The sequence below is a fragment of the Camelus bactrianus genome, chromosome 2, assembly GCF_048773025.1.
Source record: "Camelus bactrianus isolate YW-2024 breed Bactrian camel chromosome 2, ASM4877302v1, whole genome shotgun sequence".
Lineage (NCBI taxonomy): Eukaryota > Metazoa > Chordata > Mammalia > Artiodactyla > Camelidae > Camelus > Camelus bactrianus.
In genome coordinates, this window is record NC_133540.1 from 27,383,038 (window position 1) to 27,409,965 (window position 26,928).

General features: G+C 42.7%; 2 protein-coding genes across 2 annotated transcripts in view; one reads left to right on the forward strand and one right to left on the reverse strand.

The window, feature by feature from the left end:
- Nucleotides 1–26,928, reverse strand: part of ARFIP1 (ARF interacting protein 1) — a 1,058,373-nt gene that overhangs the window by 206,311 nt on the left and 825,134 nt on the right. The window lies entirely within an intron of this gene.
- Nucleotides 1–26,928, forward strand: part of TMEM154 (transmembrane protein 154) — a 42,566-nt gene that overhangs the window by 8,458 nt on the left and 7,180 nt on the right. Inside the window, exons 2-6 of the mRNA XM_010968507.3 lie at nt 11,415–11,675; nt 11,766–11,804; nt 18,624–18,651; nt 20,089–20,174; nt 22,203–22,263. Of these exons, the coding sequence (XP_010966809.1) occupies nt 11,415–11,675; nt 11,766–11,804; nt 18,624–18,651; nt 20,089–20,174; nt 22,203–22,263 (475 nt within the window). The remainder of the gene's footprint in view (nt 1–11,414; nt 11,676–11,765; nt 11,805–18,623; nt 18,652–20,088; nt 20,175–22,202; nt 22,264–26,928) is intronic.

Sequence of the window (26,928 nt, forward strand, 5' to 3'; positions counted from 1 at the left end):
TGAATTTTTTTTTCTCTGTTTCTTTGTTTTATATGAATTAAAACCATCTTTATTATTTCCTGCTTCTCCACCCCATTGTGGTTTTCAGAAACAGGAGCCCAGTGATTACTTGGGTTTGCTGGCATTATTTTTTCCCCCGAAGACATTGTTTATTAATTTAAAAATCTGTTTATTCTTTTCTAAAAATTACGCTTATTTATTTGTTTATGATTAAGACTGCCAGATTTAGCAAGTAATAGGAAGGACTTAGTTAAATGTAAATTTCAAATAAACAAAACTTTTCTAGTATAAGTACATCCCATGCAATTTAATGCAAGTAGAGGACTTACAAACATTGCATGGGACATATTTATACTAAAAAATTATTTGTTGTTTATCCGATGTTCAAATTTAAATGTGTCCCGTGTTTTATCTAGTAACTCTATTTATGATCATGGTGATCTTTTGTCAAGCCAAGGCCATCCCTATATTGATGCATCACTAAGACCAGAAACATATTGGCTATGTAGCCAGTTAACAAATATTAGAAGAATATTTAGGCTGAGTCCCAGATCAATCATTGAAATAACAAGTTAAGGAATTATCACTAAAGAAACCAAACAACAACAACAACAACAACAACACCACCACCACCCTGGTGGATAAGTAGACTAAAACCAGGAATCCAAGAGGGGATCGACTTTAGAGAATCTATTAATGTAATTCACCACATTAAAAACTAAATGAGAAAAAAACCCCATAGATTTACAGTAATAAACACAGAAAAGAGGCTGACAAAAGAGAGTGGGAATAGCGCACTAGTCGCTCAAGCAGCAGTACTAAAATTCTGAGGACCTGAGGCCTGTTAGACTGTCCCGGCTGGAAGGGCAGGATTGATTCTCTTTCCAGGTAGAAGAGTATCAGAAGCCAAGCCAGCCTTACAGACCTGCTAATGGGCTTTGCTGACCCTAGAAAATCTAACCCACCATTTTCTCCCCGCAGACGCCACTTAGAAGACCTCAGGAACTTGCCTCCTTTTTTTTTTTTTAAACAACTTAATTGTGGTATAATTTCTGTACAGTAAACCACATAGTTCAGACGTATAACTTGATGAATTCTGATAGATGTATTCACCTGTGAAACCACCACTATAATTAAGATACCTAACAGTTCTATCACTCCCCAAGAGGTGCAAATTTTGAACTCCCACCTTATCCCTTCCCACCCCCTTTACCCGCTGGTAACCGTAAGTTTGTTCTCTGTGTCTGCCTCCTGCTTGAGCTTCCGGTTAAGGATACATCCAGCAACAAACACACTCTTGCTCTCTGCTGCCCCCGCAGGCTGGCTGGGGAACTTTCGGTTACACCTTCTGCCCATTTCTCTGGCAGCTCCGCCAAGGGGCATTAGCTACTGAGCTGGTCGCCCACATCTCCTTTCCCTGCCTTCCTGTTCTCTGATGATCAAAAGCATGCATCTAACACTTCTGTTTTGGTTTGTCCCCGTCCCGCAGTGGCTCTCTGGCAACGCTTAGCCTGTGCTGATCCGAGCAAGGAGGCCCGGCCAGCACGGAGGTCTTTGTGACCCACACAAACGCCAGCCTCATTTATCCACCCAGACGGAGGCTGACCCAGCCAGCCAGGGAGGGGGCAGGGCGTGGCGAGGAACATTCGTTTTCCCGTTACTCTTTCACACTGGAATTTTGAACTTGGCTATTCAAAAGAGTGGTAGAAGTATAATAAAAATAGCTATTACCACCACTAACATGAATACTTTTCTATCACTTACTAATTTTTTTTCATTTTAATGTATTTTGGTATCTATTATCCCACGGATGGTAGGAGGAAATTTTAAACGTTAAAAGTGTATATATCTTCTGTGTCATAAAATACATACATTCCTTTAAACTGCCGGGTACTGACGGGCCAGGATAGGATTCTAATGTATGAAAAGGGACTCAGATAGTTACAAGTGCAGCTTCCCCAGGTGAGTAACTTAAAACCAGAGACAGCTTAGGGACTGGGCAAGTCTGGTTAAAGATGAGCAAGCTTTCTCTAAAAAGATACCAAATAAAAAGTTTAAAATGAAAAAGGCATCCAAGCATTGTGGGCCCCATTGTGGGGCACATTTTGATCTGATAGTGTTACCGAGTCCAAACTTGTTCTCCTCACCTCAGGACAGGCCAATAAATCGGGACATGAGGTGTTGGAGCAAGGAGAAATGACCTCATTCAGAAAGCCAGCAGACTGAGAAGATGGAGGGCTATTGTCCTGGAGAACCATCTTACCCAAGTCAGAATTCAGGCTCCCTTTATATGGAAAAGAGGAGGAGGTGTGGTTGGTTGTTGCAAACTTCTTAATCCGGTTGTCTGTTTATGGGCATTTGGGTTGCAACTAGATTAAGAAGATGGTGTGAAAAAAAAAAAAAAAAGATGGTGTGAGGTGATAGCTCATTGTTCTGATTTGCATTTCTCTAATTAGTAATGTTGAACATCTTTTCACGTGCCTATTGGCCATTTGTATGTCTTTTTTGGAAAAATGTCTATTCAGGTCTTCTGCCCATTTTTTGATTGTTTTTGTTTGTTTGTTTTTGATGATGAGTTGTGTGAGATGTTTATAAATTTTGAATATTAACCACTTGTCAGTCATATCATTTGCAAATATTTTCTCCCATTCCATAGGTTATCTTTTCATTTTGTCAATGGTTTCTTTTGCTCTGCAAAAGCTTTTCAGTTTGATTAGATCCCATTTGTTTAGTTTTGCTTTTATTTCTTTTGCCTTAGGGGACAGATCTAAAAATGTATTGCTATGATTTAGAAGAGTGTTCTGTCTCTGTTCTTTTCTGGGAGTTTTATGGTTTCAGGTCTTATATTTAGGCCTTGAAACCATTCTGAGTTTATTTTTGTATATGGTATGAGAGAATGTTCTAATCTATTCTTTTACATATAACTGTCCAGTTTTCCCAGTATCACTTATTGAAGGGATTCTTTTCTCCATTGTATATCCTTGCCTCCTTTGTTGTAGATTAATTGACGGTAACTGGGCACTCTAATTGATTATTTCTGGGCAGTCTGTTCTGTTGCATTGATCTCTGTGTCTATCATGCTGTTCTGATTACTTGTGCTTTGTAGTATAGTCCAAAGTCTGGGAGCATGATACCTCCAGCTTTGTTCTTCTTTCTCAAGATTATTTTAGAAATTAGGGGTCTTTTGTGTTTCCATATGAACTTTAGGATTATTTGTTTTAGTTGTGTGGAAAATATGGGTGTTTTGATAGGGACTGCAATATATCTGTAGATTGCTTTGGGTAGTATGATCTTAATTTTAACAATATTAATTCTTCCAATCCAACAGCATGAGCTATCTTTCCATTTCTTTGTACCATCTTAAATTTCCTTCATCAGTGTTTTATAGTTTTCAGAGTATAGATCTTTCACCTCCTTGGTTAAGTTTATTCCTAGGTATTTTATTCTTTTTGATGCCATCTTAAATGGGATTTTTTTTTTTTACTTTCTCCTTCTAATAGTTCATTATTAGTGTATAAAAATGGAACAGATTTCTGTATATTCATCTTGTATCTTGAAACTTTGCTGAATTCATTTATTAATTCTAATAGCTTTTGGGTGGAGACTTTAGGGTTTTCTATATAAAGTACCATGTCATCTGCAAATAGTGACAGTTTTACTCTTTCTTTCCAATTTGGAAGTCAGCATACATCTATTAATTTTGCTCCCAAAGGCTTCTTTCTGTGTAGAAAGGATTCTCCAGTCATCTTTAAAGCTAGTAAGGACTGTCTCCATGAATTACAACAAATTAAAGTCAATTGAATTCTGATTTAACTCAGTAATTTCCAACCCAGAGTACTTACTTAATGGACTCATCTAGGGAGCTTTTAAAACATACTGTTACCCAGACCACAGCGTCAGATGCCTCAAGTAACTGACTTGGGTGGAGCTTAAAAACCACCAGGTTGGTGTTTGTGCACAGTAAATGCCATGGACAACAGGTGTGACCAATAATTAAACACAACTACATGACATTGTTTGGGACACTCAAACCCATGGTTCTCAAGGTGTGGCTCTAGTCCAGCAGAATCAGTATTTTGTTAGAAGTGAAAGTTTTTGGCCCCATCTCGACCTTCTAAATCAGAAGCTCTGGGGGCATTACCCAGCCATGTGTTTGTGGGAAGCCCTCCCGGTGATTCTGGCGCATGCCAGCGGGGCAGACTGATGGTTCCAACCAAAGCCACTTTGCCAGCAGTGACGTTTACTGTAGATGTGGGTTTTAAGCTCCAGCCCAATCTCTCTTACTCAGACTTATTCAAATAATAAGCATGACTCTCACAGCTCTCTCTCAATATTTCCTGGCTAAACAAAACAAAACAAATCAAAAACACATGTGGGGGAGGGTATAGCTCAGTGGTAGAGTGCATGCCTAGCATGCACGAGGTCCTGGGTTCAATTCCCAGTACCTCCATCAAAATTATAAATAAATAAGTAAACCTAATTACCTTCCTCTGAAAAAAAAAATCAATATATCCTAGCCAGAGGTTCTCAGGAGCTCTAGGCTTCAGTGAAGCAGTTGCATTCTGATAATAAATTGGGCAGCTGCTCCGAATTGGGAGCCAACTCCCAGAGCTGATTCTACTCCAGTTCCCCAAGGAGGAGCACAGGGAACGAGGGGTGGCCAGGGGTGGGCCAGGAGTGGGTAGAGTCTGGAGACCTGGTTCTCAACCTTGCTGCACACTGGAATCTGTAAAAACTACTGGGGCTTGGGTTCACCCCAGATGTTCTGATGTAATGGTTTGAGCGTGTGACCTGAGCATCAAGAAGGTTAATAGGTCCCCCGGTGATTCTAACGTGTGGCCAAGGCTGAAAAGCACCGGAGGACTTCTGGCTTGGTTTTATCTCGTCCTTCTAAAATGATCTGGCTCTTTGCTGTAGACAGAGGTATAGAAGGTGTGGGAAGGCTTCTTGGGTTTAATTTCTTGAGCGTCCTGGAATCCACATGCTGCAGTTCCTCCACAGAGCATGGCAGCGCTTGAGTGCCTGACACCCGCGTGTTTTCTTTCGTTTCACTACCTGAATTGCAAGACGGTTTCAACAATCTCTCCATGGAGTCTACAAGACAAGTGAAAGAATGGGACAGCGAATTGAGTTCCAACATACTTCACAATATCCTGAGTTTAACAGCCTTCTCTTGTCATCGTTTTATTTTACATCATAATGTCAGTGTGGCAACCTTTCAGTTGCTATATAATACTTTTTTTTTAAACTTTAAAAACGAGCTTGATTGCGTATTTGTTCCACTATCAAAAAAGGGAAGTTATCTAGTTCATTTCCCCGAGAAGCAGAGTCACTTCCTCTTAGGGACAATGCTCGGAGTGGTGACAAAGGGCGAGGTGCCCACTGGGCTGCTGAGCTGCTGGGCTCACCTCAAGCATTTCCCCCCTTTTCCCACTTACAAGGATCCCTCCTGGGGTCGATGCCAGGTGAGTGAAATACCCACCCCAGGTGTCTTTGCATGGATATTGTGACTCGGTGCACCATACAGTTTCTTCAGTAATTTTCAGATTAAAAGTAAAATGAAATACTGCAGCTTAATTTCACGAGTCACGTGACCACTCCCAGTATCTCCTAATAATGTTCCATCATCTGGGCAGAGAGAGAGAGGTGGTGAAAAGGAGAATCTCAGGGAGGTTTGCATTGGGGTCACTCGAGAGAACCAGGACTGGGTCACTGGAAGGGAAGAAAAGTCTTGCCAGGTCCGCCCTTGACCGCACTGGTGACTTCACTACTGGCCATCACGGGCAAGGTTCAAAGCCACATCCATGCGCATCACACAGCCCTCCTGCTTCCTCGTCCTTTCCTCGGCTGCTTCTCTTCCGTACTTTGCTAGCTGCTGCCTCTCTCTCCCTACCCTCACGCTGGGTCCTCTATACCTTTATATCTGCAGCTTCTTCAGTTTTACAGTCTATCCTCACCCCCACCTCCGGGCCACACCCCTTTTCCCCTGTAAGATGTCCACATTCAGATGAGAAGAGACAACAATAAAATGAAGAAGTTAACGCTGGGCCGATTAGTCTCCTGGGGAACAGAGAAACAGTTCAGTCTAGAGACGGGACAACCGAATGGGCACAGGACGAACGAAACAGCAGACGGCCCACACCTGGCCTGTGTGTGGCCCTTTGTGGAACAGACAGCGTCTTCACAGCTGGGATTTCCTCTGCTCTTCGTATGCACACTGTAGGATGGGCGGGGCTGACAGCTCCTCTTGGGGTCTTTTAGGAGAAAGAGGTTTGGAGGAGAGAGGGGTTCTTCCCAGGCACCATGGCTCGAGAGGGCAGTGCCAAGTCTCAAGGCCTACTTTTTGGAACCGAAGCCCGGTCTTCCTTCCAGGATGCCATGGAGATGTCCCCCAAGTCCTCGCTCAACGCGAGAACTGGCCCTGCACGGTTTCTTAGATAAGGCCAGGCCCAGTGTCTGCGCCGCACAGTGGCCATTAGGTTGAATTGCTGTCAGCCCACCGCCCACGGAGGAACCACTGTCACACTCCAGGGAAATTCCCCAGAGCTGCCCTCTGCGCTCCACACCCACCCCAGCTCATGTGAGCTCCGGCTTCTCTCTGGTTTCCACCTTGGTTTCATCCACCTCTGCATTTCTTCATAGCTCCCACCTCTGCCCTCTGCCCTCTGCCGACCCAGTCCTGGGTACAGATCTGCTTTGTGGCCCTCCCTGGTTTTCCAGCTCCCCCTTTGATGACAATTTGATGCTCCTGACACAAACCCTTGGGCTGATCCCCAATGTTTTCAGCTTTCCCCTCGCTGACCCCTACGTGCCCAGCTCTCTACTTAGTTTCTGCCAATTCTCACTGTCTGAGGACTGGGCTGGAGTTGTCTTGATACAGCTGTGAGGACGGACCCCTGGCCCCAAGAGTGGTTTGGTGCCGCACTCAATACCCTGTCCCCACTCTGGAGATCTGCAGCAGAATATACCTGCACGTGTGTAAAGTCAGGGTGTGCAGGGCCGACTGCAGCAGCATCATGGGAAATACAAGAGAAACAGCCCACATCTCCATCAGTAGGAATAGATTGTCATACATCCAAATAATGGGAGGGAAAGACATCTCTCTGTACACAGACATGGAATAATTTTCAAGATCCAATTTTAAGTGAAAAAAGCAAGGAGCAGTCTATAAATTTTGCTGCCATTGGTGTTAAAAAAAAAAAAAAGAAAACCAGAAATGATATACTTGTATATGCATAGAATTCTCTGGAAGGCATCAGAAACAGTGGTTACCACTTTGGAGGGAAATTGAGTGGCTGAGGAAAAGGGTGGTAGTGAAATCCTTTCTGAGCTTAGGACCATGTAAACATGCATAGTACCTGTTCAAAAAGCCTAATTAAAAACAAGATAAACGTTTTAGAATCAACAGGGATGTAGAAATAGATGGGACTCTGGAAATAATTCCTTAATTGTACAGATTAGAACATTTAGCCACTAGGGGGTAAATAATTTGTCCAAATTCCCTCAACCACTAAGCAACACAGCTGTGACTAGAACCTCACTGTCATTGGCACCTACGTTCAAGGGAACACAGCTTCAAAACCCATAGGGATCAGCTGAACCGACAGCATAAATAAGGTTGTACCTTGATAAGATATTTTGTTACCCCAAAGGGGAAGAGAAAGGACCCCAATTCTTGTCATACCCAAAAGAGAAGAATTCAGATGGGAGGCAGAAGCGTTGTGTAGTGAATGATTTTAAAGGTTTTATTAGCAAAGGGAAAGCACACCTCCAAGATTGGGAGGTGGTCTTTTTTGCACCTTCTCCTTATACCCTCGCTCAGAGGTGGTCTCTTGATTGATTGACAGCTCTTGCCCCTGGAGTGCTTAGTCATGCTCGTCCCCTTTTGCGCATGTCCTTACCCATGATGCACACAGAAAGGCCCATGGGGGCACCTAAGCCAAAATGTTAATTATATTACAACAAGCGCTGGGTCATGTCCTCATGTCCGGTTAGGTCCTTGTCGCTACCTCGCAGCTGAGGCTGTTGAGTTCTGACCGATTTCTTGTTGGCACTCATTTACAGGAAGTAAAGCCCCTGTATGCTAAAGGCAGGCATATTGCCATCTTCCCAACCATCCTCCCCCTCCACCACCTTATCTGCCCGGTGCCCTCACTTATCTAACTACCTAACAATTTGAGACTCAGTTTCTTTATCTGCAGTGTGAACGATAAAGTTGTTGTGAAGGTTGTTAGACGATGCATGTTTAGTTTATCCTAGTACCTAACTTATACTGTGAGCATCTGATGCATGACCGTTATTTATTATTTTGAGGCTATGATGGTATTGGTTGGGGAGGGAGGGCTGTGAGGGAGGTTGTTACAGGAGTGTCTGGAGATGAAGGCTTGCAGGGTAAAGAAAAATAAAACACAGAGAGAACCCTTGATTCTCATTTATTTCAACAGTCACTAGAGAATCAGAGAGAGTAAATGATGGTTAACATGGAAAACATACGTTTGAGTGTGTGTGAGAAGGATATTGTGGAGAGAATCTCCAGCCCTTTTCCCTCCAAAGTGCCACTGAGGGCCACCTGTGAGCAGCATTGTCCCTCGTGCTAAGAAACACACGTGGACAACCCAGGACCATCTGTGCAATTCTCTCTGTTTCTCTTCATGCCTGATCATCCAAACGCCCTCATTAGTCGTGCTAGCTTGTTTCCTTTCCTATTTTCTCTTCTTCTGGGGCAACAGGTCAAGTGTGACTCAGAGTGCTACTGTTCTACTGGGAACTTGTCCGCCTTCCACAAGGAGGCTGGAAATATCCCATTGTTCTGGGAAGCTCTGCTCACAGCCACCTGGGCTGGGGAGCTTGGGGCAAGCCCAGCAAAACCCAGGTTTCTGAAAGCTCCTCCCCTCCTTTTGCCTTTGTGCTGGAAAACCACCTCCTTGTAGGCTGAGGGGCAAGAACCCAGGGTTCCCTCTCTCCGTCCCCATTTCTTGATTTGGAATTGTTCCATTCCTGCCTGATCGGAGGGAAAGTGTTATGTGGATTTCAAAGCTCACGTTCTGCAGCCAGCCCTCCTGGGTTCAAGTCCTCACTCCTTTGTGATAGTTTTGTGATCGTGGGCAAATCGTGGAGCCTCTCTGCCCCAGTTTCTGTCTGAGAAAAATGGTATGGACAAAATGCAATAATCCAGGAAAAAGGCAGAGCACAGCACTAGGCTCTTAGAAAATTATCTGTAAAGGTTAGCTTGAAATAGTGGTAGCAGCTACAGCAGTGGGAGAAATAAACACACAAAAGACGTAAAAGGGAGGTCTGGGTATTAGAGGAAGGTGCACAAACACCAACTGCGTTTGTGCGTGTACCACTGCCCAGTCACCCACCCCTAACCATATGTCCAGTTTTTACTGGTCTCGGTTATCAGTGCAGAAAGCTGTTTGGTCCCAGTAGTTCTGCAAGCAGGATAACTTCAAGGAGGAGGTTGTCTTGGTGGATAGTATCTTTTCCTAGTCCAGGGTGATACAGGATATATCAAAGCTTTAACAAATGTGTGAATACATTATTGACTCACCTTATTTTGAGGTGGGAAGCCCCACGAAAAAGATGGCAAGACCCCCAGGCAGGGCCACTACCCTTCTGCCAGCACCATTTGGTTCCCTGGCCCAGCGGCATTATCTCACTTTTTTACTCTGAAACGGCTTACTTCTAGGAAAGCGGAAATTACCCCTAAGATTCTATTGGTTCCCTAAGCTCACTCCTGACTGGTCCATTTCTATCACTCCTGATTGGTCCATTTCCATCACTCCTGATTGGTCCATTTGTTATACCTTATTTGCATATGATGTTGCAAAATCTAGACTGGCGGCCTATAAAATCCTGTGTAAACCTACAGACACAGTCCAGAGCTTGGAGTGTTAACTCCTCTAGGCCCACTGGCGTGATAAATCTGAGTTCTCTAACCCTCTGAATGCTTCTTGGTCTCTCGCCTGGATCCAGGTTGCTGTCACAACTGAGCTATAACACTGAGCTGTAACACACTTTGCTGCAACATTTCCAAAGACCTAAGTACAGAGCAAAGTCATGTAACCCTGAAGGCAGAGATCAATAAATGGTAGATTTTTTAAATCCTGCTTTTAGTATATACATGTGAGGAATACTAGTTACTTAGACTCTGCTGTTTGTAATTGATTTTGATGGTTTGGTGTGGCATTGACCAATGTCATTATCAAGTTGATTCCCTGGTCTTCATGAAAACTGAAGTGTTTACATAACCCCCCAAAAAATAGACTGTGATCCAGCGAATATTTTTATAAACCCTGTCGCAGCCGTGCAGAGAGCTAAGGATGCATTGGCTCTGCCTTGGCCTGTCAGTCATCCTGTAGGTGGTGGTCTAACCTGCTGTACAGAACATGGCTTCAAGCAGCCAACGTCTCCACTGGCAGGGCACCTTCTACCTTGGGAAGCACTGTCACACAAATCATCTCCCTGGACAAGTCTTCTGTAGCCTCAGCTCATGTGCTGTTTTTCTCAGTGGGCCCCTCCTGGGCAATTGGCAACCTCGTACCACAAAGGGAGGAAAACCTGTGGCTCTCCTGACCATGGTCACTATGGAGCCCGGTAAGGAAGGATTTTCTGAAGAATCATCCAGCTACTAGTCCTTTCCTGTCCTGTGATGAGCCACAGAACAATTTTCCAACACAATCTGAAGTCCCAACAGAATAAACCTGCTTATAGCTTACTAGTCGGGAAAGCTCTAAAGATGCATGTTATTCAATACATTTAAATACTGGTGCAGTTTCCTTAGTTTCTAAGGGCATTTCCCTTTGAGAATTTCATTTTACAAATGAAATACATGTTGCATGTTTATGTAGAATCCAGAATTTCTGTTGGATCATTTCAGAGGCAGACTCAGTTCTCTGCAGAACTGAGGCCTGACACTGACATCTGATCAGTCACCCCAGTCTCAAAGACTTCTTTTCCACTGGTAGGTAACCTTTGAGTAAAAGTTAGGATTCAGTGCATTCCTTTATTTCTAAGAGTGTTACGTGGCAAGTGCTTAACTTTCAATAAACGGAAATTCAGGTTTTTTCAGAAATGGTATTAAAATATTCTATAGGCTACCCTGGAATTCCACCCTCAACATGACAAAGCTTCTCAATGCCCTTTGCTTAAGTGCATCTAAAGTGTCTGAAGGGTGCTAAACTGCCTGCATTTGTGGGAGGTTTAATCCCTGGGCTCTGATTCTGTTTTCAAGATACTCCCAGCCCTAGCTCCATTTATGTTCGATCAATACTCTGGCTCAGCTGAACTGGAAGACCAAATCCAGTGGATCAAGTTTATCACTGGATGCGTGTAGGGTAAATTTCAAATCACTGAGGACGTAACATGCTAGCTCTGTCTTCGTGACAATTTCAATTTTGTGTGTGTTCCCACAGATTTCTTGGTGGAAACAGAACAGTCAGGAGAAATGCCCCAAGAAGTGGCCGTGCCAGATGAAGAGACTGTCTCTCTGAGCACGTTTGCTATGGTGACCACAGAATCATTCACCACAAATATGAACTCCACCCTTAATGGTGAGGATACAGATCAGCTAGAGTTTATACTCATGGTGTTGATCCCATTGATTTTACTGGCCCTCCTACTTTTATCGGTGATACTCCTTGCAACATACCGTAAAAGAAAAAAGAATAAACCAGGTAAGTATTTTGCCTGTCCCCATTTCCATACAGTTGCTTCATGTGTTAATGAATGATCAATAAAACACAATGCTTTTTGCTTCTGCACAGAGCCCTCTAGCCAAGGATCTCAGAACATTTTACAGACATGTGAGTATTATCCTGACACCTGCCTGGAGTTGGGGGTGGGGCGGGAGGAGGAACGGAGAGCTTTTAAAGTTAAGCAATGAGGATTACAGAAAATAGTAGTTGATGAATGGCTATTTCAATGAAGTTTTCCAGAGTTTAGAAATGCCATGTTCCTTTCTTTAAAAAAAAAAAAAAAATACACTCTGGACCTAATTTGGATGAGGGCCCTGTTTAATTTTGGCTAATTAGTTCATGCAACATTTCCTGACTGTTGGGGGGAAAAGGTACGTCTGATGAGGCAGTGGGTCAGACCGGGGTCAGGGGTGGGACAGCTGGAGTCCTTGGGGTCATCTCCGCAACAAAAGGATTCTTCCCTCTGTATTTTGTCACAGATACTGTATTCTCCCCGGTGCTATGTCCCACCTGGATCTTGAAAAGGCCTGGGTGAAGCATTGGTCTTATTCCTATTAAAGCTATGCTGGGGGAGAGAAACAGCTTAGTGGTAGAGTGCATGCTTAGCCTGCATGAGGTCCTGGGTTCGATCCCCAGTACCTCCATTTAAAAAAATTTTTTTAAAGATAAATCTATGCTAACTTTTAGAATAAAATTTCTGATTGGCTAAAAATGACTATCATCACTATAAAACCAATCTGATAGAAAATTCCCTGCGTCAGAGATACAGTCTGAGAGCATTTAGTTCCAATTCCAGGACTAGCAAATACTAGGTTTCAGGGCAATTCTAGGTCCAAAGCAGACTTGGATTCTTTTGACTTGTGCTGGTTAAAGATGACTGATTAGAATTTTAAGTTGAAGCCTCTAGGCATTCCAAAAATCACTCAAGGGTGATAAGATATAGATTTACATGTACATCCTGGCCCTCTGTGGCCCTCACCTCCACTAACAGGGCACCTCTGGCTGTGAGATCAGGCCCTGGGTCTGCGGGCTGCTCACTGTCCTTGCACTAGGAGAGCCTTTAAGCTCCCCCGGAGCTGTAAATATTCATTTTCCATGATGCCAGCAGGTAGGGCAAATGTGAGCTGGGAAAGAAGCCCTGAAGTGCATTACCCCTCATGGCAGAGGCTGGTGTCATAGATTCCAAGAAACCAGGAAATACACATGTTTCTCTACTGTTGGCAATTTCAGAGTGACCTGATAACAGTGGTCACATGGGTGTTCCTTTGTAAGCTAGAGAAAAAGAAAAAGCAAACAGAGCTGCCTGAACCCAGTTTTTTTTTTAATGTTTTTATTGAAGTGTAGTTGATTTACAATGTTAGTTTCAGGTGTACAGAAAAGCAATTCAGTTATACATATATATTTTTTTTCTTTTCAGATTCTTTTCCATTATAAGTTATTACAAAAAATATAGTTCCCTGTGCTATATGGTTGATCCTAGTTGTTTATTTTATATACCTTAATGTATATCTGTTAACCCCAAACTCCTAATTTATCCTTCCTCTCCTTTCCCCACTGGTAACCATAGTTTGTTTTCTATTTCCATGAGTCTTGTTTTTGGTTTGTAAATATAATTTGTATCATTTTTTTTTGGATTCTACATAAAAGTGATATGTGATATTTGTCTTTTTCTATCTGACATATTTCACTTAATATGATCTTCTCTAGGTCTATCCATATTGCTGTAAATGGCATTATTCATTCTTTTTTATGGCTGAGTAGTATTCCATTGTGTATATATATGTGTGTGTGTGTGTGTGTGTGTGTGTGTGTGTACACAACATCTTCTTTATCCAGTCATCTGTTGGACATTAAGGTTGATTCCAGGTCTTGGTTATTGTAAATAGGGCTCCTATGAACATTGGGGTGTATGTAGATCCAGTTTTTTTTGTTTTTGTTTTTTTTAAGTAGGGAAAGTAAGAACTTCCTGCTAGAACCATAGCCTATGGCTGGTCTTACCTAACAGAGTCATGCGGTGGGGGAAAGGATGGGATTGGCCAGTCAAATGGTCATGCTCTGAGGTTCTAAATCCAGAAAAGGATTTTTCACTGAACTTTATTTTGAGAATCTCAAAATTCAAAAGCCATTTACAAGTGAGAACTGGCCTCATCTTCAGACACGGCCCAGATAGTATTTGCTGTTCCTGGAGCATGGCTTGTCCTTTCCTGATGCCTCCATTCCTAGTTGATGCTATTTCTTCTGTCTGGAAATTCCTTTTTGTTTGCTTGGCAAATTCCCACCCTGTTCTTCAACGTCCTGCTCTAAAGTTTTTCTGGAGCCTTGAGTAATCACACCCCAGGCAAAATTCATCACCACTGCTCACTGTATTTACATTGGCATAAGTTGGTGACTTGCCTGTTTTTGGTCTTTCATTTTTTTTTTTTTTTTGTCTTGTCTCTCTTTTTTACTAGGTTCTCTGTAGGGTCCAAGAGAACCAAGAACTTGTCTAATTTATCTTGTTGAATGGTGTAGGGTGAAGGTTGAGGGGACAGATTCTGGAACATTCTGCTAGCTGGCTTTTGCACTTCTCAGCTCTGTGACCTCTGGTTCAGTTAGTCTCCTCTTCTGTAAAATGGGAAGATTCAGTACCTACCTTATAGAGTTGTTGTGAGAATTAAGTGGATTCATCTACTTAAAGCGCTTAGAAAAAACAGTACCTGGCATGTTGTAATTGTTAGCTAATTATTATTATCCCTTTTATCTGACAGAATGCCTAGTCCAACACATATGTTACCTGCTCAATAAATGTCTGTTGAATGGATGAGTTGATGAAAGAATGCTAGAACTCTTTTTTTAGAGAACACTTGTTCTTAGAGGTAAAAATAACTGTGTACATTATCCATAATACAAACTGGCACATTGTTTTTCATTTAAATGTGTCTCATTTTAAGAAAACAGAAAAGATAGGGGAGGGTCTAGCTCAGCGGTAGAGTGCATGACTAGCATGCACGAGGTCCTGGGTTCAGTCCTCAGTACTTCCATTAAAAATAAATAAATAAACCTAATTACCTCCCTCCCCAAAACAAACTAAAAAATAAAAAAAATTTTGTTTAAAGATTTAAGAAAACACAAATGGAAAACTAAGGATTTCAAAACAATTGCTTATCACAAAATTTTTTGTTATAGAGAGCTTTATTTGGATATTTTTTTACTGGCCACTCCTTTAATATAGGTACAGATGGTTAACTGCTTAACAGATAAATCTCTGCGGGGCAAGCTGATAGCTAAAAGGTTCTCAACCACTGTCCACAGAAGTTCACCCACCAATATTTAACATTACAATGCAAGTCAATAAAAGGAGAAATTTTTTTTAATTTAGTTTTGTTTTTATTTGAAGAGCCTAGTTCTTTTTTTTTTTTTTTTTAGGTTTTTTTTTTTTTTTCTTTCTGTTGGGGGAGGTAATTTAGGTTTATGTATTTGTTAATGGAAGTACTGGGGATTGAACCCAGGACCTTGTGCATGCTAAGCCAGTGCTCTACCACTGAGCTATACCCTCTTCCCCAGAATATTTAAATTAATGGAATTTGATTTAAATATATTCTTTCCAGGAAAAATAAAACTGTCATTCTGGATCAGACTAGCATTTTGGTTGGAAAGCTCTTAAAGGAATGCTTTGTGAGCGAACAGGAGGATGTCCCCTCATTAGGTCAGGAATAGACGCATTGTTTCTTTGCTCACAGGAATAGACCCTGGTGTATTGCCCTATACCAGGAAATGTCTTTAAATTCAACAACTGGGGAGTATTTGGCCAACGTTTTTAGAAAGGACACTTCACTTGCATGGAAATTGCCCTTTTTCCTTTGGTCCTGTCCTTTTCATGCCCAGGAAAAGGGAAGGCTGTGTAGCGACTTGTGCTAATGTCATTGTCCGGAGACTTCCAGGCATTACATTACACTTGCAGTTGTTATTATTTAACACGTATGAGGTGTCTTGAGGTGCTGTGTCTCTCAGAAAGAGCTGCAGGAAAACAGCTGGCAGTAAACCATCCCTTTGAACAGGCTGCCTGACACCTGGCTCTGCTCAGTCTTCAGAAAGAGAGTCACTGCTCGCTGCTCAGCATGGAAACCAGATAAGCAAGCCAGCCTCCCGCTGGGCTCCTGCCGCCAGCCCCCACCCCGGCCAGCCCACGGCCAAGTGCACAGAGGAGAGTAGCTGGGAGCGGGGCCTCTTCAGGCTAAGTGGGTGTCATGTGGGGACTGCAGGACCCGCTGGGGAGGCGGACAGGAAATGGAAGGGCGGTGGGAGGGAAAATGGCATCGAGTGCGGGTGGCGGGCTGCGTGAGAGCCTCCCGGGTGCAGAGGGAGTAGCAGGCGGCTATTAATAAAGAGATACAAGCCAGGTGGAGTGGAGCGGGCAGGGCCTGATTGCTGAGGACGGGTAATTGGTGTCCCTCTTGGTTTAATGCTCGGCTGTGCTGAGCTCTCCCAGGTGTCTTTCTGTTGCCATGGTGCCTGGGGCAGGGGTAACGGCCGGTGGGGAGACGGGCTGTGGAAGGCTTTTTGCTCTGTTTGAATACTGATAACCCGAGCTTCACACTCGGTAACCTCTGGAGCACTTGTGTAATGGGTTTTTAAACTTCATCATCTGCATGCGGGGCTAGCTTTTGCTCCCCCCGAAGCCTGCGGGCACCCAGATTAGAAAGATAAATCCACCCCCTCAACAGGGGGTCTGTGGGGCCACTTGTTCTGCAAGAAATTAGTAAGGGGTTGTTTATGAAGCAGGGAAAGAGGGAGAGGGAGGAGGCGGGAGTGACAAAACAGGGGGATTTTTATGGGTCCACCTGTAAGGGAGGTTCAGTTGTATGGGGGCTTTATTTATAGTAAAATCCTTTAAGGAAGTAGCTGATAAATTCTAGATGAAAAATGCATACATAAAATAAGATGTACACACTCCTCTCTCCCCCATCTAAGTGTCTGAGGAGTCAGACATCTGCAGGGGGCTTCACATTCCTACCCCAGGGGGCAGAAGGACATAACTTACCGCTCCTGGAAGGGAAGTAGTGATGGCATGAAACTGACATCTGTGCCCAGCTTTCCTGGATTAGCGGTGCATGAAAGCACGCCAACCCACAGGAAATGACAGCGGCTCCCGGCTGCCAGGAGCTCAGTTCCAGGTGCCTGCTGGTTGTGTTCCCTCGCTGGGGACCTGAATTTCTGCCTGCCAGACAAAAGGAGGGCTCTGATTGCCAAGAATCAGGACCATCTGACTATGCAGCGGACCTCTACACAGTGGTTTGCTGCTCAGTGGTTTTCCCATTGAAAAAGGTGCAATGGGGCTGCGCTCTCCATTCGCTGGACATTATTGCCTCCTTTCTCTGGGTGCATTGGACTCCCTGCCAAACAAAACAGAGCTTGAGCTGGGGCATTGGGCCCTAATTCTTGCCACATGTTCATTTGGAGTCTGATCAGCGTTAGAGCCATTTTGCAAACTGTTACCTGGCTCATCTTGACTAACAGCAGGCTTGTTGAAAGCTTCACTACTTTGATAATGTGAAATCCAGAACACTGGGCATGAATTTAACCCCAGGACTGGGCAATCCAGAGTAAGACCTAGTCATTTATTCAATAAATATGTACAGGGTGTTTACCAGGTATCGTGCAAGTGGGATGGGAGGGGGGAATACCACGTTGAACAAGGCAGATATGATCCCCGCACTTTGGGAGCTGTGGCCCAGTGGAAGAGACAAATAAAAAAGAATGACACAGAGGAACTGATCAATGACAGGTGGTGGCAGATGCTATGAAGAAGCAAGCAAGGTACTGAGCCGGAAACAGCAGGAAAGATGAGCCCTACATCAAACAGAGGAGGTGGGGGAGGCCTCTCTGAGTTTAAGGTGATGTAACCAGGCAAAGGGCTGTGTGCCCGCAGTACAGGAAGTCAAACTCTGAGAGTGGGTTTGCAGCAAAGGAAAGGTTTGTTGCAGGGCGCCACACAAGGGAGTGGGAGACAAGCCTCAGATCCACTCCAACTTGGTCTTTGAGTTGGGGATGTTCTTAACAGAGAAGAACAGAGAAGCTGGGATTAATCATCTTGTGACATTTGTGTGACATTTCTTAATCATGGTTTGGTGAGTCGGGATGTCTCTGGTTTATGATTCCCTGGCCAGGTGGTCCATGGCTGGGGGTCTGTGAGCGCATCTTGCCCCGGAGAGACAACTTGAGTTTGTGTAATAGTGATACCTACAGCAGCAATTTTAGTACACGAACGATGTTATCGACAACAGCAATTTTAGTCCTCCGATTCTGGTTGGTGAGTGTTCAGTTAGGATTGAGGTCAGACGGGACAAGAAAGAGAATAAAGTTTTGGATAGAGAGATGAATCATAACCTCGGTAGGGGAATTCGGTTTTAGAGGGACTCGCTTTCACTGAGACTGGAAGGTGTGAGGGATTCAGCCACGCAAAGAGTAGGGGTTAGAGGAGTGGTCCGAGTGGAGCCTGTGACAGATACCCCACATCCTACTCTGGGACAAAGGGACAGTGTCACGCTGTTTGGTTTGGAGTGTCACAAGCAGATGAAGCAGCAGTGGTTTGAACCGGGATACCTGGGGGTCCAGGAACAAGCATTCTTGTCAACTCCTCCTTTGTCCCCCTTACCACTGTTTTCCTCTTCATATGGATAAAGACAGCCCAGAGGGATGGACATCTGATGTGAAGTGTGTGCTCTCAGAGGACCCCGATATCTAAAAGAAACAGATTTCATGGTGATGGCACCTCATTTCAACATAGCAATCTGCAGTTGTTAACTTAGAGGTTAATTATGGTTCCTTTAAAAACCTCATCTACTTAAAGTCATTGCCTCTCTCTGTAGAGATTTCAGCTATTGTTGAAATGAAAAGTTGTTACAGACTACGCAAGCTAACGTGACTTTTATGTTTACTCTCTCTTAGGTGAACTGGGAAATGAAAACTTGAAAGTGTAAGTTCCCCTACTGCATCCATTCCAGCTCAGGGTGGACGATGGTGTCGAGGATGTCCGGGGATAAGCAGATTAGAGAACCAGCTTTTCAACAGTTTTGGTTCAGACACTCCTCGTGGGGACCTCCCGCTTCCCCGGCCCCAGGACATGTGCCGGAGGATATGCGAGAGCCCCCACCTCAGCCCAGCAGGGGATCTGAGTAGAAGAGAAGATCCTCTGTTCAGAAAAGAACCTTTTTCTGACTGTGGCCAATTCCAAATGCATGGTTGGTTAAATATTTCTGACCCTGGGCATATTTCAAGGACATTGATTCATTTATTCTGATTTAAAAAATTTTTTATTCTTATTTTTTATTGAAGTGTAGTCGATTTACAATGTTAGTGTCAGGTGTACAGCAAATCAGTTCAGTTATACATATACATACATAATACATACATATATTTTGTTTCTTTTCCATTACGGATCATTACAAGAAATTGAATATAGTTCCCTGTGTTATACAGTAGGTCCTTGTTGCTTATTTTATGTACAGTAATGTCTTGTTAAAATTTTTTATCACCAGGGAAGATACTTTGGCTGGTATTAAGGGAGGAGAGCGAGAAGACTGAAGTCTGTAGGTTGAGAAGCAGTGCATCATAGGGGCTGGGGGCAGGAAGCGAGGTGGAGGGGAGAGAGGGAGAGAGGATTCCGCCCAGAGGGGTGGTCTGGGGTGATGTCACCACCAAGTCAGCCCCGCCCTTGCTTGTTTGGACACCAGACTGGCTTCCTCCGCACAGGCTAGCGCATAGGCAGCCCTTCAGAGCTGGGGGTCCCCGCCCCCACCTCCCTCTCCGGCAGCCCGGGGCTGCTTCACCTAATGGTGCGCGCCCAGCCCTGGCAGGGGGGAAGCCCCCCGATTTCTGAAAGCAAGGGTTCCATTTCTTCAAAGCAGGAAATCCAGGAACAAAGGGAGAGGTGATGAAAGTAGCCTGTTTACAGTGGTGTCTTGACCTGGGGCACTGATGAAAAACCCCAAAAGAAAGGGAAGTGAAATTAAGCAAGGCTAAAATGCTAAATGTAGCAACTCCCTGGAGGGGGCTCGCAGAGGAAGCCTTGTAGGCTCGGCTGGTACCTTCAGGGGAGCAGAGTCTGGATTCCCTTTCAGCCTGGTCCTGGTATGTGCTCTCTACATGTTTAGATCAGTGACGGTTGAAGGTTTACTTTAGTTTTCGCCTTTTTTCTTGTTAAGAGTTGGTACACTTGAACAGGCAAACCCCTGCTCACCCAGGCTACCCTGGAGGATCAGATACGGAATCAAGTTCATCTTCCCCAGAGTCCACGGTCCACATCCTAGGCTCTCCTCAAATGAAATTAAGCACACCACACGTGTTGGTTTTGTTTCGTGTTTTTTTGTTTTTTGGTTTTTTTTCCAACAAGCTTTTTACTTTCTCTCTCTAGACCTATTTTTGAGGAAGACACACCCTCTGTCATGGAAATAGAAATGGAAGAGCTTGATAAGTGGATGAACAGCATGAATAGAAATGGTATGTGGGGTGTAATAACCTAGTTTTTTCTGTTCTCTCTGATAAGAGAAAGCTGCAAAAGCTTTATAACCGTGCGGTAAATCCTGGCGTGGGACCGGGTGAACCCACCCGCGTTACATCAGGCACATGCAGACAGTAACCTTGGGTCTGACCACTCTTAACTATTCATTTTAATTATTGTATCAATTGTCACTTGTTTTTATTTTTGTGCACATTTTTCACATGATCTTTTTCGAGAAGAAAATGGTCGTTTTTTCAAGCAAGGAAATCTCTTGAGACCAAGCTATCTGGGAAAAGTTAGCATCTGGTTTTACCTGGTGTCTTATAGAATTTAGACATCTGTGATTTTAATCTGTATACAAATATAAAACTTCCTCAAATATAATTTACATCGATCTGTGCTGTCCAATAGACACTAGTCATATGTGTCTGCTTCACTTAAAATTTTAAAAATTAAATAAAATTAATTTTGTTCCTTAGTCACTCCAGTCACATTTTGAAGACTCAGTAGCCACCTGTAGCTAACGGCTATTTTAGCATAAAGTGACGATCTAGAACATTCCAGTCACTGTAGAAAGTCCTATTGGACAGCACTAATAGAGATAGTGATATAAATATCCAACTATTACTTACTTTCCAGCTGATACCTGGTAGTAATTATAGTATATATTCCTTACTTTTCATTAAATCAATATTTGGACTTTAAAATGATGATAGCTGTTTTTTCTTTTTTTAATTCCTTTAAAAAATCAATAAATTATTTTAATGCTCATGTTAAATTAATACAATCCACTATTTATATTATTACATCACATGTATTTTTAATATTTATCTTAAAAAATACCCCAGGGTCTGTCAGATTCAACAATCTACAATGGAATTCTCAAATCTAGATACTTGTTATTAGAAATTATTGTATTATTCCAATATATACAATTGTGTATTAGTAATATTAGAACCACTTAACTAACTTGTACAATTTTGAACAGTTTTTCATAGTCCAATATTGATGGAAGAATGGCTCTGTAAAGCATTTGCAGATTGGGGTGGGTCATTGAGGTAATCCTTAAAGTAGTTTCATTTTGTTGTTTTTAGTTTATAAAAGTAATATACAAACACAGTAGAATTTGGAAACTGCAAAAAAAAAAAAAAAGTGGAATGAGGAAAAAAAATCCATCACCCAGAAACAATCTCTCTTAATATTTTGGTATATTTCCTTTTGTGGCTGAGGTCATTGTAATACAAAATCGTGATCCTGTTACACTCACTAAAATCAGAAATCTGGAAAAAGCCATTTCTATTTGACAACTAAAGCAGAGAGTTGTTTTGATGCATAGGTGATTGATCCAATGGATTTTTTTCCCCTTTAAAAACAGCAGTAGTTGGGGGGAGAGTACAGCTCAAGTGGTAGAGCACATGCTTAGCATGCACGAGGTCCTGGGTTCAATCCCCAGTACCTCCCTCAAAAATAAATAAACCTAATTACCTTCCCTCCTCACCCAAATAAAATATTTAAGCAATACAATAATAAATAAGTAAAATATTAAAAAAAAGAAGAAAACCAGCAGAAGTGTCATAAGAGAGAATTCTGATGACCTTAAGAAGGTCAATTGTTCCCCACTTTGCCTGCTCCTTTCCCATCGTGCCTCCTGACCGAAGTCATTCTGCAGGCACATCAGGACCGCAGGTGAGGCTGTTTTATTCCAGCATCCACCCTGAGCCATGCAGATTCCAGTCTTTGGAGCCACAGTGGGGTTCTTCAGGGACTGAATAACCAAGCAGTGATGAATTGTGCCCTTTCCAACGGAGCCAGAGACACGTTGAAGTCTTGTATCTGTGCTATTAGTACATTTTCCATTTCAAGAGCCTTGCCATCATTAATCTTTTAACCTCCGGAGCTCCCTGGTGAGGCCATTTCTGTCCAAGTAACCACACGATCAGAGAAATGTGATGCTCAACTGTGTGAGTTTTGTGGATAGAAAATAGAATTTCAGTAACTAACAGTAAGCTTGTTTTGTTCTGTCCTAGCCGACTATGAATGTTTACCTACCTTAGAGGAAGAAAAGGAACCAAACCAAAACCACCCAAGGTACTTCTAATTTCTACCACAGATTATATGTGTGTGTTGGGGGAGATCAGAGACCACAGTCAAGGACTTTTGCCCACCTTCTCTGTGCCTGTAAATTTTATGTGACAGTTTACATGGGAGTATATTGGTGTAGTGTGGAGGAAACAGTGTGAGTTATGGAAGATAGAAAAGTACAAAGTAAATATCCAAGTGGCCCTTTATCTTTAGAAATAAATTCGTACTGACATTTTCTTGCCCTTCTAAAGAGACACTGTTGAGTTGGCTTCTGTTTCAGTCCTAATACTTTCTGATTATAACAAACTCTGGGTTTGTATACCTTGGATGAATAGATGTTTGGTAAGGAAAACAGAGGAAGGTGACAGTCTCAAAGGGGAAACTGTAAGTAAGAATGAGTACAATGAACATGTAAAAATCAAGACAAAAGGAAACCCCGCCTGGATTGGAGTGTTCTAGGAGAGAAGTTAAATGAGAATTTAAAAAACCCATATTACATTCCACCACTAGGTGGCTCTGCTTGATAGAAAATTTCAGTGCACCCGGGGTAGGCGTGTCTTTCAGCACTCCATAACCCAGTTTAAATTCCAAAATCTTTTGTGAGGATAGAAATGACCCTGTTTGAGTGGTTTTGATCAGAGAATTCTTTGGTCAGGACGTGGGATGTGCTCGCAGGAAACAGGATAGATGATTCAGCAAGTCGGGGACTTGTTCCCCAGAGCGCCTCTGTGATTTGGCCGAGGGGTTGGGATGGGGGGTGAGCACTGGATTGTTGATGGAGTGACTCAGAGATGACCAGCCAGCAGGGAACTTGACTGAGCCCATGACTGAGATGTTACACTCCTATCAGGATAAACAGAATAAACTTTCAGAGCAGGATTGATACCACTCACCGGCTCTCCCTCCAGGTTAACCAGAGGTCCTGTGCCAGTCACCTTAAATGCATCCAGAGGGCAGTCACTCGTCATAAACAGTTTCTGAAGCCAGAGCATTGCAGGGAAATACTGATTACTAGACGGTGACTGAGGCAGTCAGAGGTTTGTCTTCCGGACCCTCATTCTGCTTCTTTCCCTAAACCTCACCTAAGAAGTCATGCCACCGCAATCTTTCTGAGGCAAACCTCCTCTCTGCTGCAGAAATCTCCATCTTGTTGTCGATATCAGTCATTGTCACCTCTGCAGGTGTTTGCATGTTAAAATTCATCACTGGTTCAGAGAAAAGTCTATGCTATTTAAATGAGATAGCGGATATTAACAAGCAGACGAAGGGAAAAGATGCTAGTGGCTGTATCACAAAGGACATTACAAAGGAATCTTTTCCTTTCATTTTTCACCTAAAAACGAACATTTATGTATGTCTAGAATAGGGCTAAGATCACCACCAAAATCTTATAAATACCTTATTACTGTGTCTGTGATGGGCACCATCAAAAGATGTGTAATGTCAGTGGATTTTATATACCTGCCTCTTATTCTTTGAAATTGTTAGCAACATAGGAGAAGCTTAATGTTAGAGAATTGTATGGTGGTGAAAGCTTCTTAGAAATCGTATTTTTGAAATATTGAGAGGTTGGTCTTTGAAATAAGCTCAAGCACATTTCTGTGCATAAGGCAAAAAGCTTTAACCTATTTGGAAAGCTGCTTTATGCTAAATTATTATTTTTAAAGGGAATGCCTACATTCTTCTGTTGGTCCAGAACTATCTGGTTTTAACTCAAGGACAACTGTCAGGCCTTCCCCTCACTCCCTCTCGGTGAAGCCATGGTTCTAGAACCAAGAATGGCAAGTCCCTAGCCTTTGGTGCCAAACATACTGTCTGATTACTTCAAGGGGTATCACGATATTGCAAAACAAATTTAATTTTTATTCACCAAAAACTCAGAAAAGTACAAAGCACTTGGAACAAAGCCTGGTACAGAATTGACTCTTCAATAAATATTGGTTACTATTTTTATTAAAAAGTTAGAATTGATGTACATAAACACATTGCCGTTTGGGCTCATGAACTTATGTCTTAAAGTCCAGGCACATCTGTTTCGGTAGGTGGGGCATTATTTTTGCCCCTGGTTTCCCTGGGAATTTCTTTCTGGAGCTCGCCTGTCCTGAGAAATCATGAATGTTTCATCTCCTAGGAATGATTGGAGACTTCCGGTTCCCCATCCATTATCAGCATAGACCCATTAATGTTGTTGATTTCAGAATAAGTCCTCTTAGCAGTTTGGAGTTTTTGAAAGAGTATATAGTTTAGATAATCTTTCTTTTCTGTCATGAATTTATTTATATTACTTCCTCCTATTGTGTTAATGACATTGATAGTTGATGAAACATTTACTTTGAATATCTAATCCAGGACAGAAAGAAGACATTTTTTTCTCTCGAAAAGCTTGTGAATCATTAGAGATACAGGTGGAGAGAGCATTGGTGACTGGGCTTAGAATCAGACTAGTTTTAAGACCTGACTTGGACAGTCGTTTGTTCTTTATCCAAAGACAAGTCACTTTAACTCTATGAGCTCCAGTTTCCTGGTCTTGAAAAATGGAAATAATGCCACCTGCTCTGCTAGTTTCACTGGATAAGAGATAAGATAAGAGGAAAAAAACCACTTTGTAAGTTTTGAAGCGCCACGCAATGAAACTGATTCTTTCATAGTTCTCCCCATCCTCTCCAATTGGCTTTAAAAGAAAAAAAAAAGGTATCATATTTTAGAAAAGTTTTAGGTTCTCAGCAAAATTGAGCAGAAAGTACAGAGAAGTCCCATATACCCCTTGTCCTGGCATGCACCGCCTTCCCCACTGTTGACATCTCCAAACAGGAGATGGGGAATTTGTTTCAGTCAGTTAACCTATTTTGACACATCATTCTCCCCAAAGCTCCCAGTACACAGGTGACTCTAATGCTTCCGAAAGTATATAGCCATCGCTGAAGATTGAACTTAGTGGAAAACACTTCCCCATTTTCCTGCTAATCTAAGCAAGAGGATGGGGAACAAAGAATTCTGGAATCCGTTTACAGGGTTCAGCCCTTCTTGATGCTAGAAAGACACCCTGATGTGGAGCCTCTGTGATACATAAAGTCCACGGTGCTTCTGGGAAAAAAGGAGTTGATCTGGTCACCCTCCCACACTTAATGCATCATACTATGTGCCAAGGCTTCCACCCTTCAACCTTCTCTGGTTAGAGTCCATCATCTCAGGTCTTCCAGAACTTTCCCCACAGATCCCATTCGCCAGTGGGTGCTCATTACCTTGCCCTGTCCTCACTGAGTGGACATTTCCCTTGAGCTGTGAAGTCTAAAACTTAACACAGGATTTGAATAAGGGCCAGAGATACACAAAGTACTATGGGAAGTTTAAACTATGGGTTTTCAAGAAATCAGTAAGAAAAGGCAGCAAAGGAACTGCAGGGGAGGGGGAGTTCTATATTCTTATTTGCCACCTTAGCATTTCCCCCTATAATCCATACCTGTCATGTGCCAGGCAATGCGCAGGTGCTGGGAATAGTGTCCGTGGGGCAGCGTCCAAGGGGTGCGGCAGTGTGGAGGCAGAGCCGCCCTGGCATCGAACAGAATTCCATCACTGACGTTGTTCAGCACGGCCACGGCACAGTGATAACAGAAACCAGATCCACTGAGTTGGTTTTATTATTGTTTAAATTCTCTGTGAAGAATTCACTCCCTTCTGGTCTGCCCCCACCCTTATAATACCTTCTCGAATGCCGGTTGATAGTGGCAAAAACAAGATGGAATTGCTTTCATCAGGGTGCTCACAGTCTAGGCAGCCTCTTCCTTCTTCCTGAGGCCTTTGGAACTAGATGATTTCCTGAAAGCTTGGTGTTCCTGCCTCTGCAAGCTTCAGTGAATAACCACAGACAAGGAACTGCAAATATTAGCCAAGCGTCTTTCCCTTTCTGCCTGTTGGCCACAGTGATGATTTTACGTTAAGTAACAGCATTGGGAAAGATTAGGGGAGAATTAGATTTGGTTTCATCCAAGTAGATTTATAATTTTGCAAGTACAGTGACGACAACAACAATAATAAAACGTTTATTGTACATGCCAGAAGTCTAGGTACTGTTACCTAGGAATTAACTAAGTCAGAGAGGGTAAGGAACCATAGATCTGTTCTGGTTTTGTAATAATTCTATTGTTCATTTTATGATTCACTTCTGAGCTCATGATATTCTAAAAAGGGATCACTTCAGTGTTTCTCAGGAAAATCCAGGTTAGTTTAATAAAGAATGTTGTGAATTTCTTCCTGTTTCTTCCTTTCTCTTTGTCTTTTTTGGGGGAAAGTGCAGTTTTAAAAAACTTATTTATTGAGCATTTAATGTGTGCTTGGCATTGTCTACATCGTGCCAGGACAACCAGCTAAAAATGAAATAATCCATCTGTGTAAACCTAGAACTCAGAGAGGTTAAGTGATTTGTCCAGGTTCACACAGCAAGTTTATGATGAGTTGTGATGAAACTCAATCTAGAGGAGAGTTTGTTTTAAAATTGCATTTCATTTTCTTTTATTGATTAGTTAAAAAAAGAGATAGTCCATAAATTAAAAGACACCTTAGAGATCTCAAAAAAGAACACTTAGCAGCAAGACAGCTGGCTACCATGAGGCTAAGCTATTTGGTGGCTGGTGTGTCCACCACCTGTGCAGTCATTGACAAGACGGAACCATT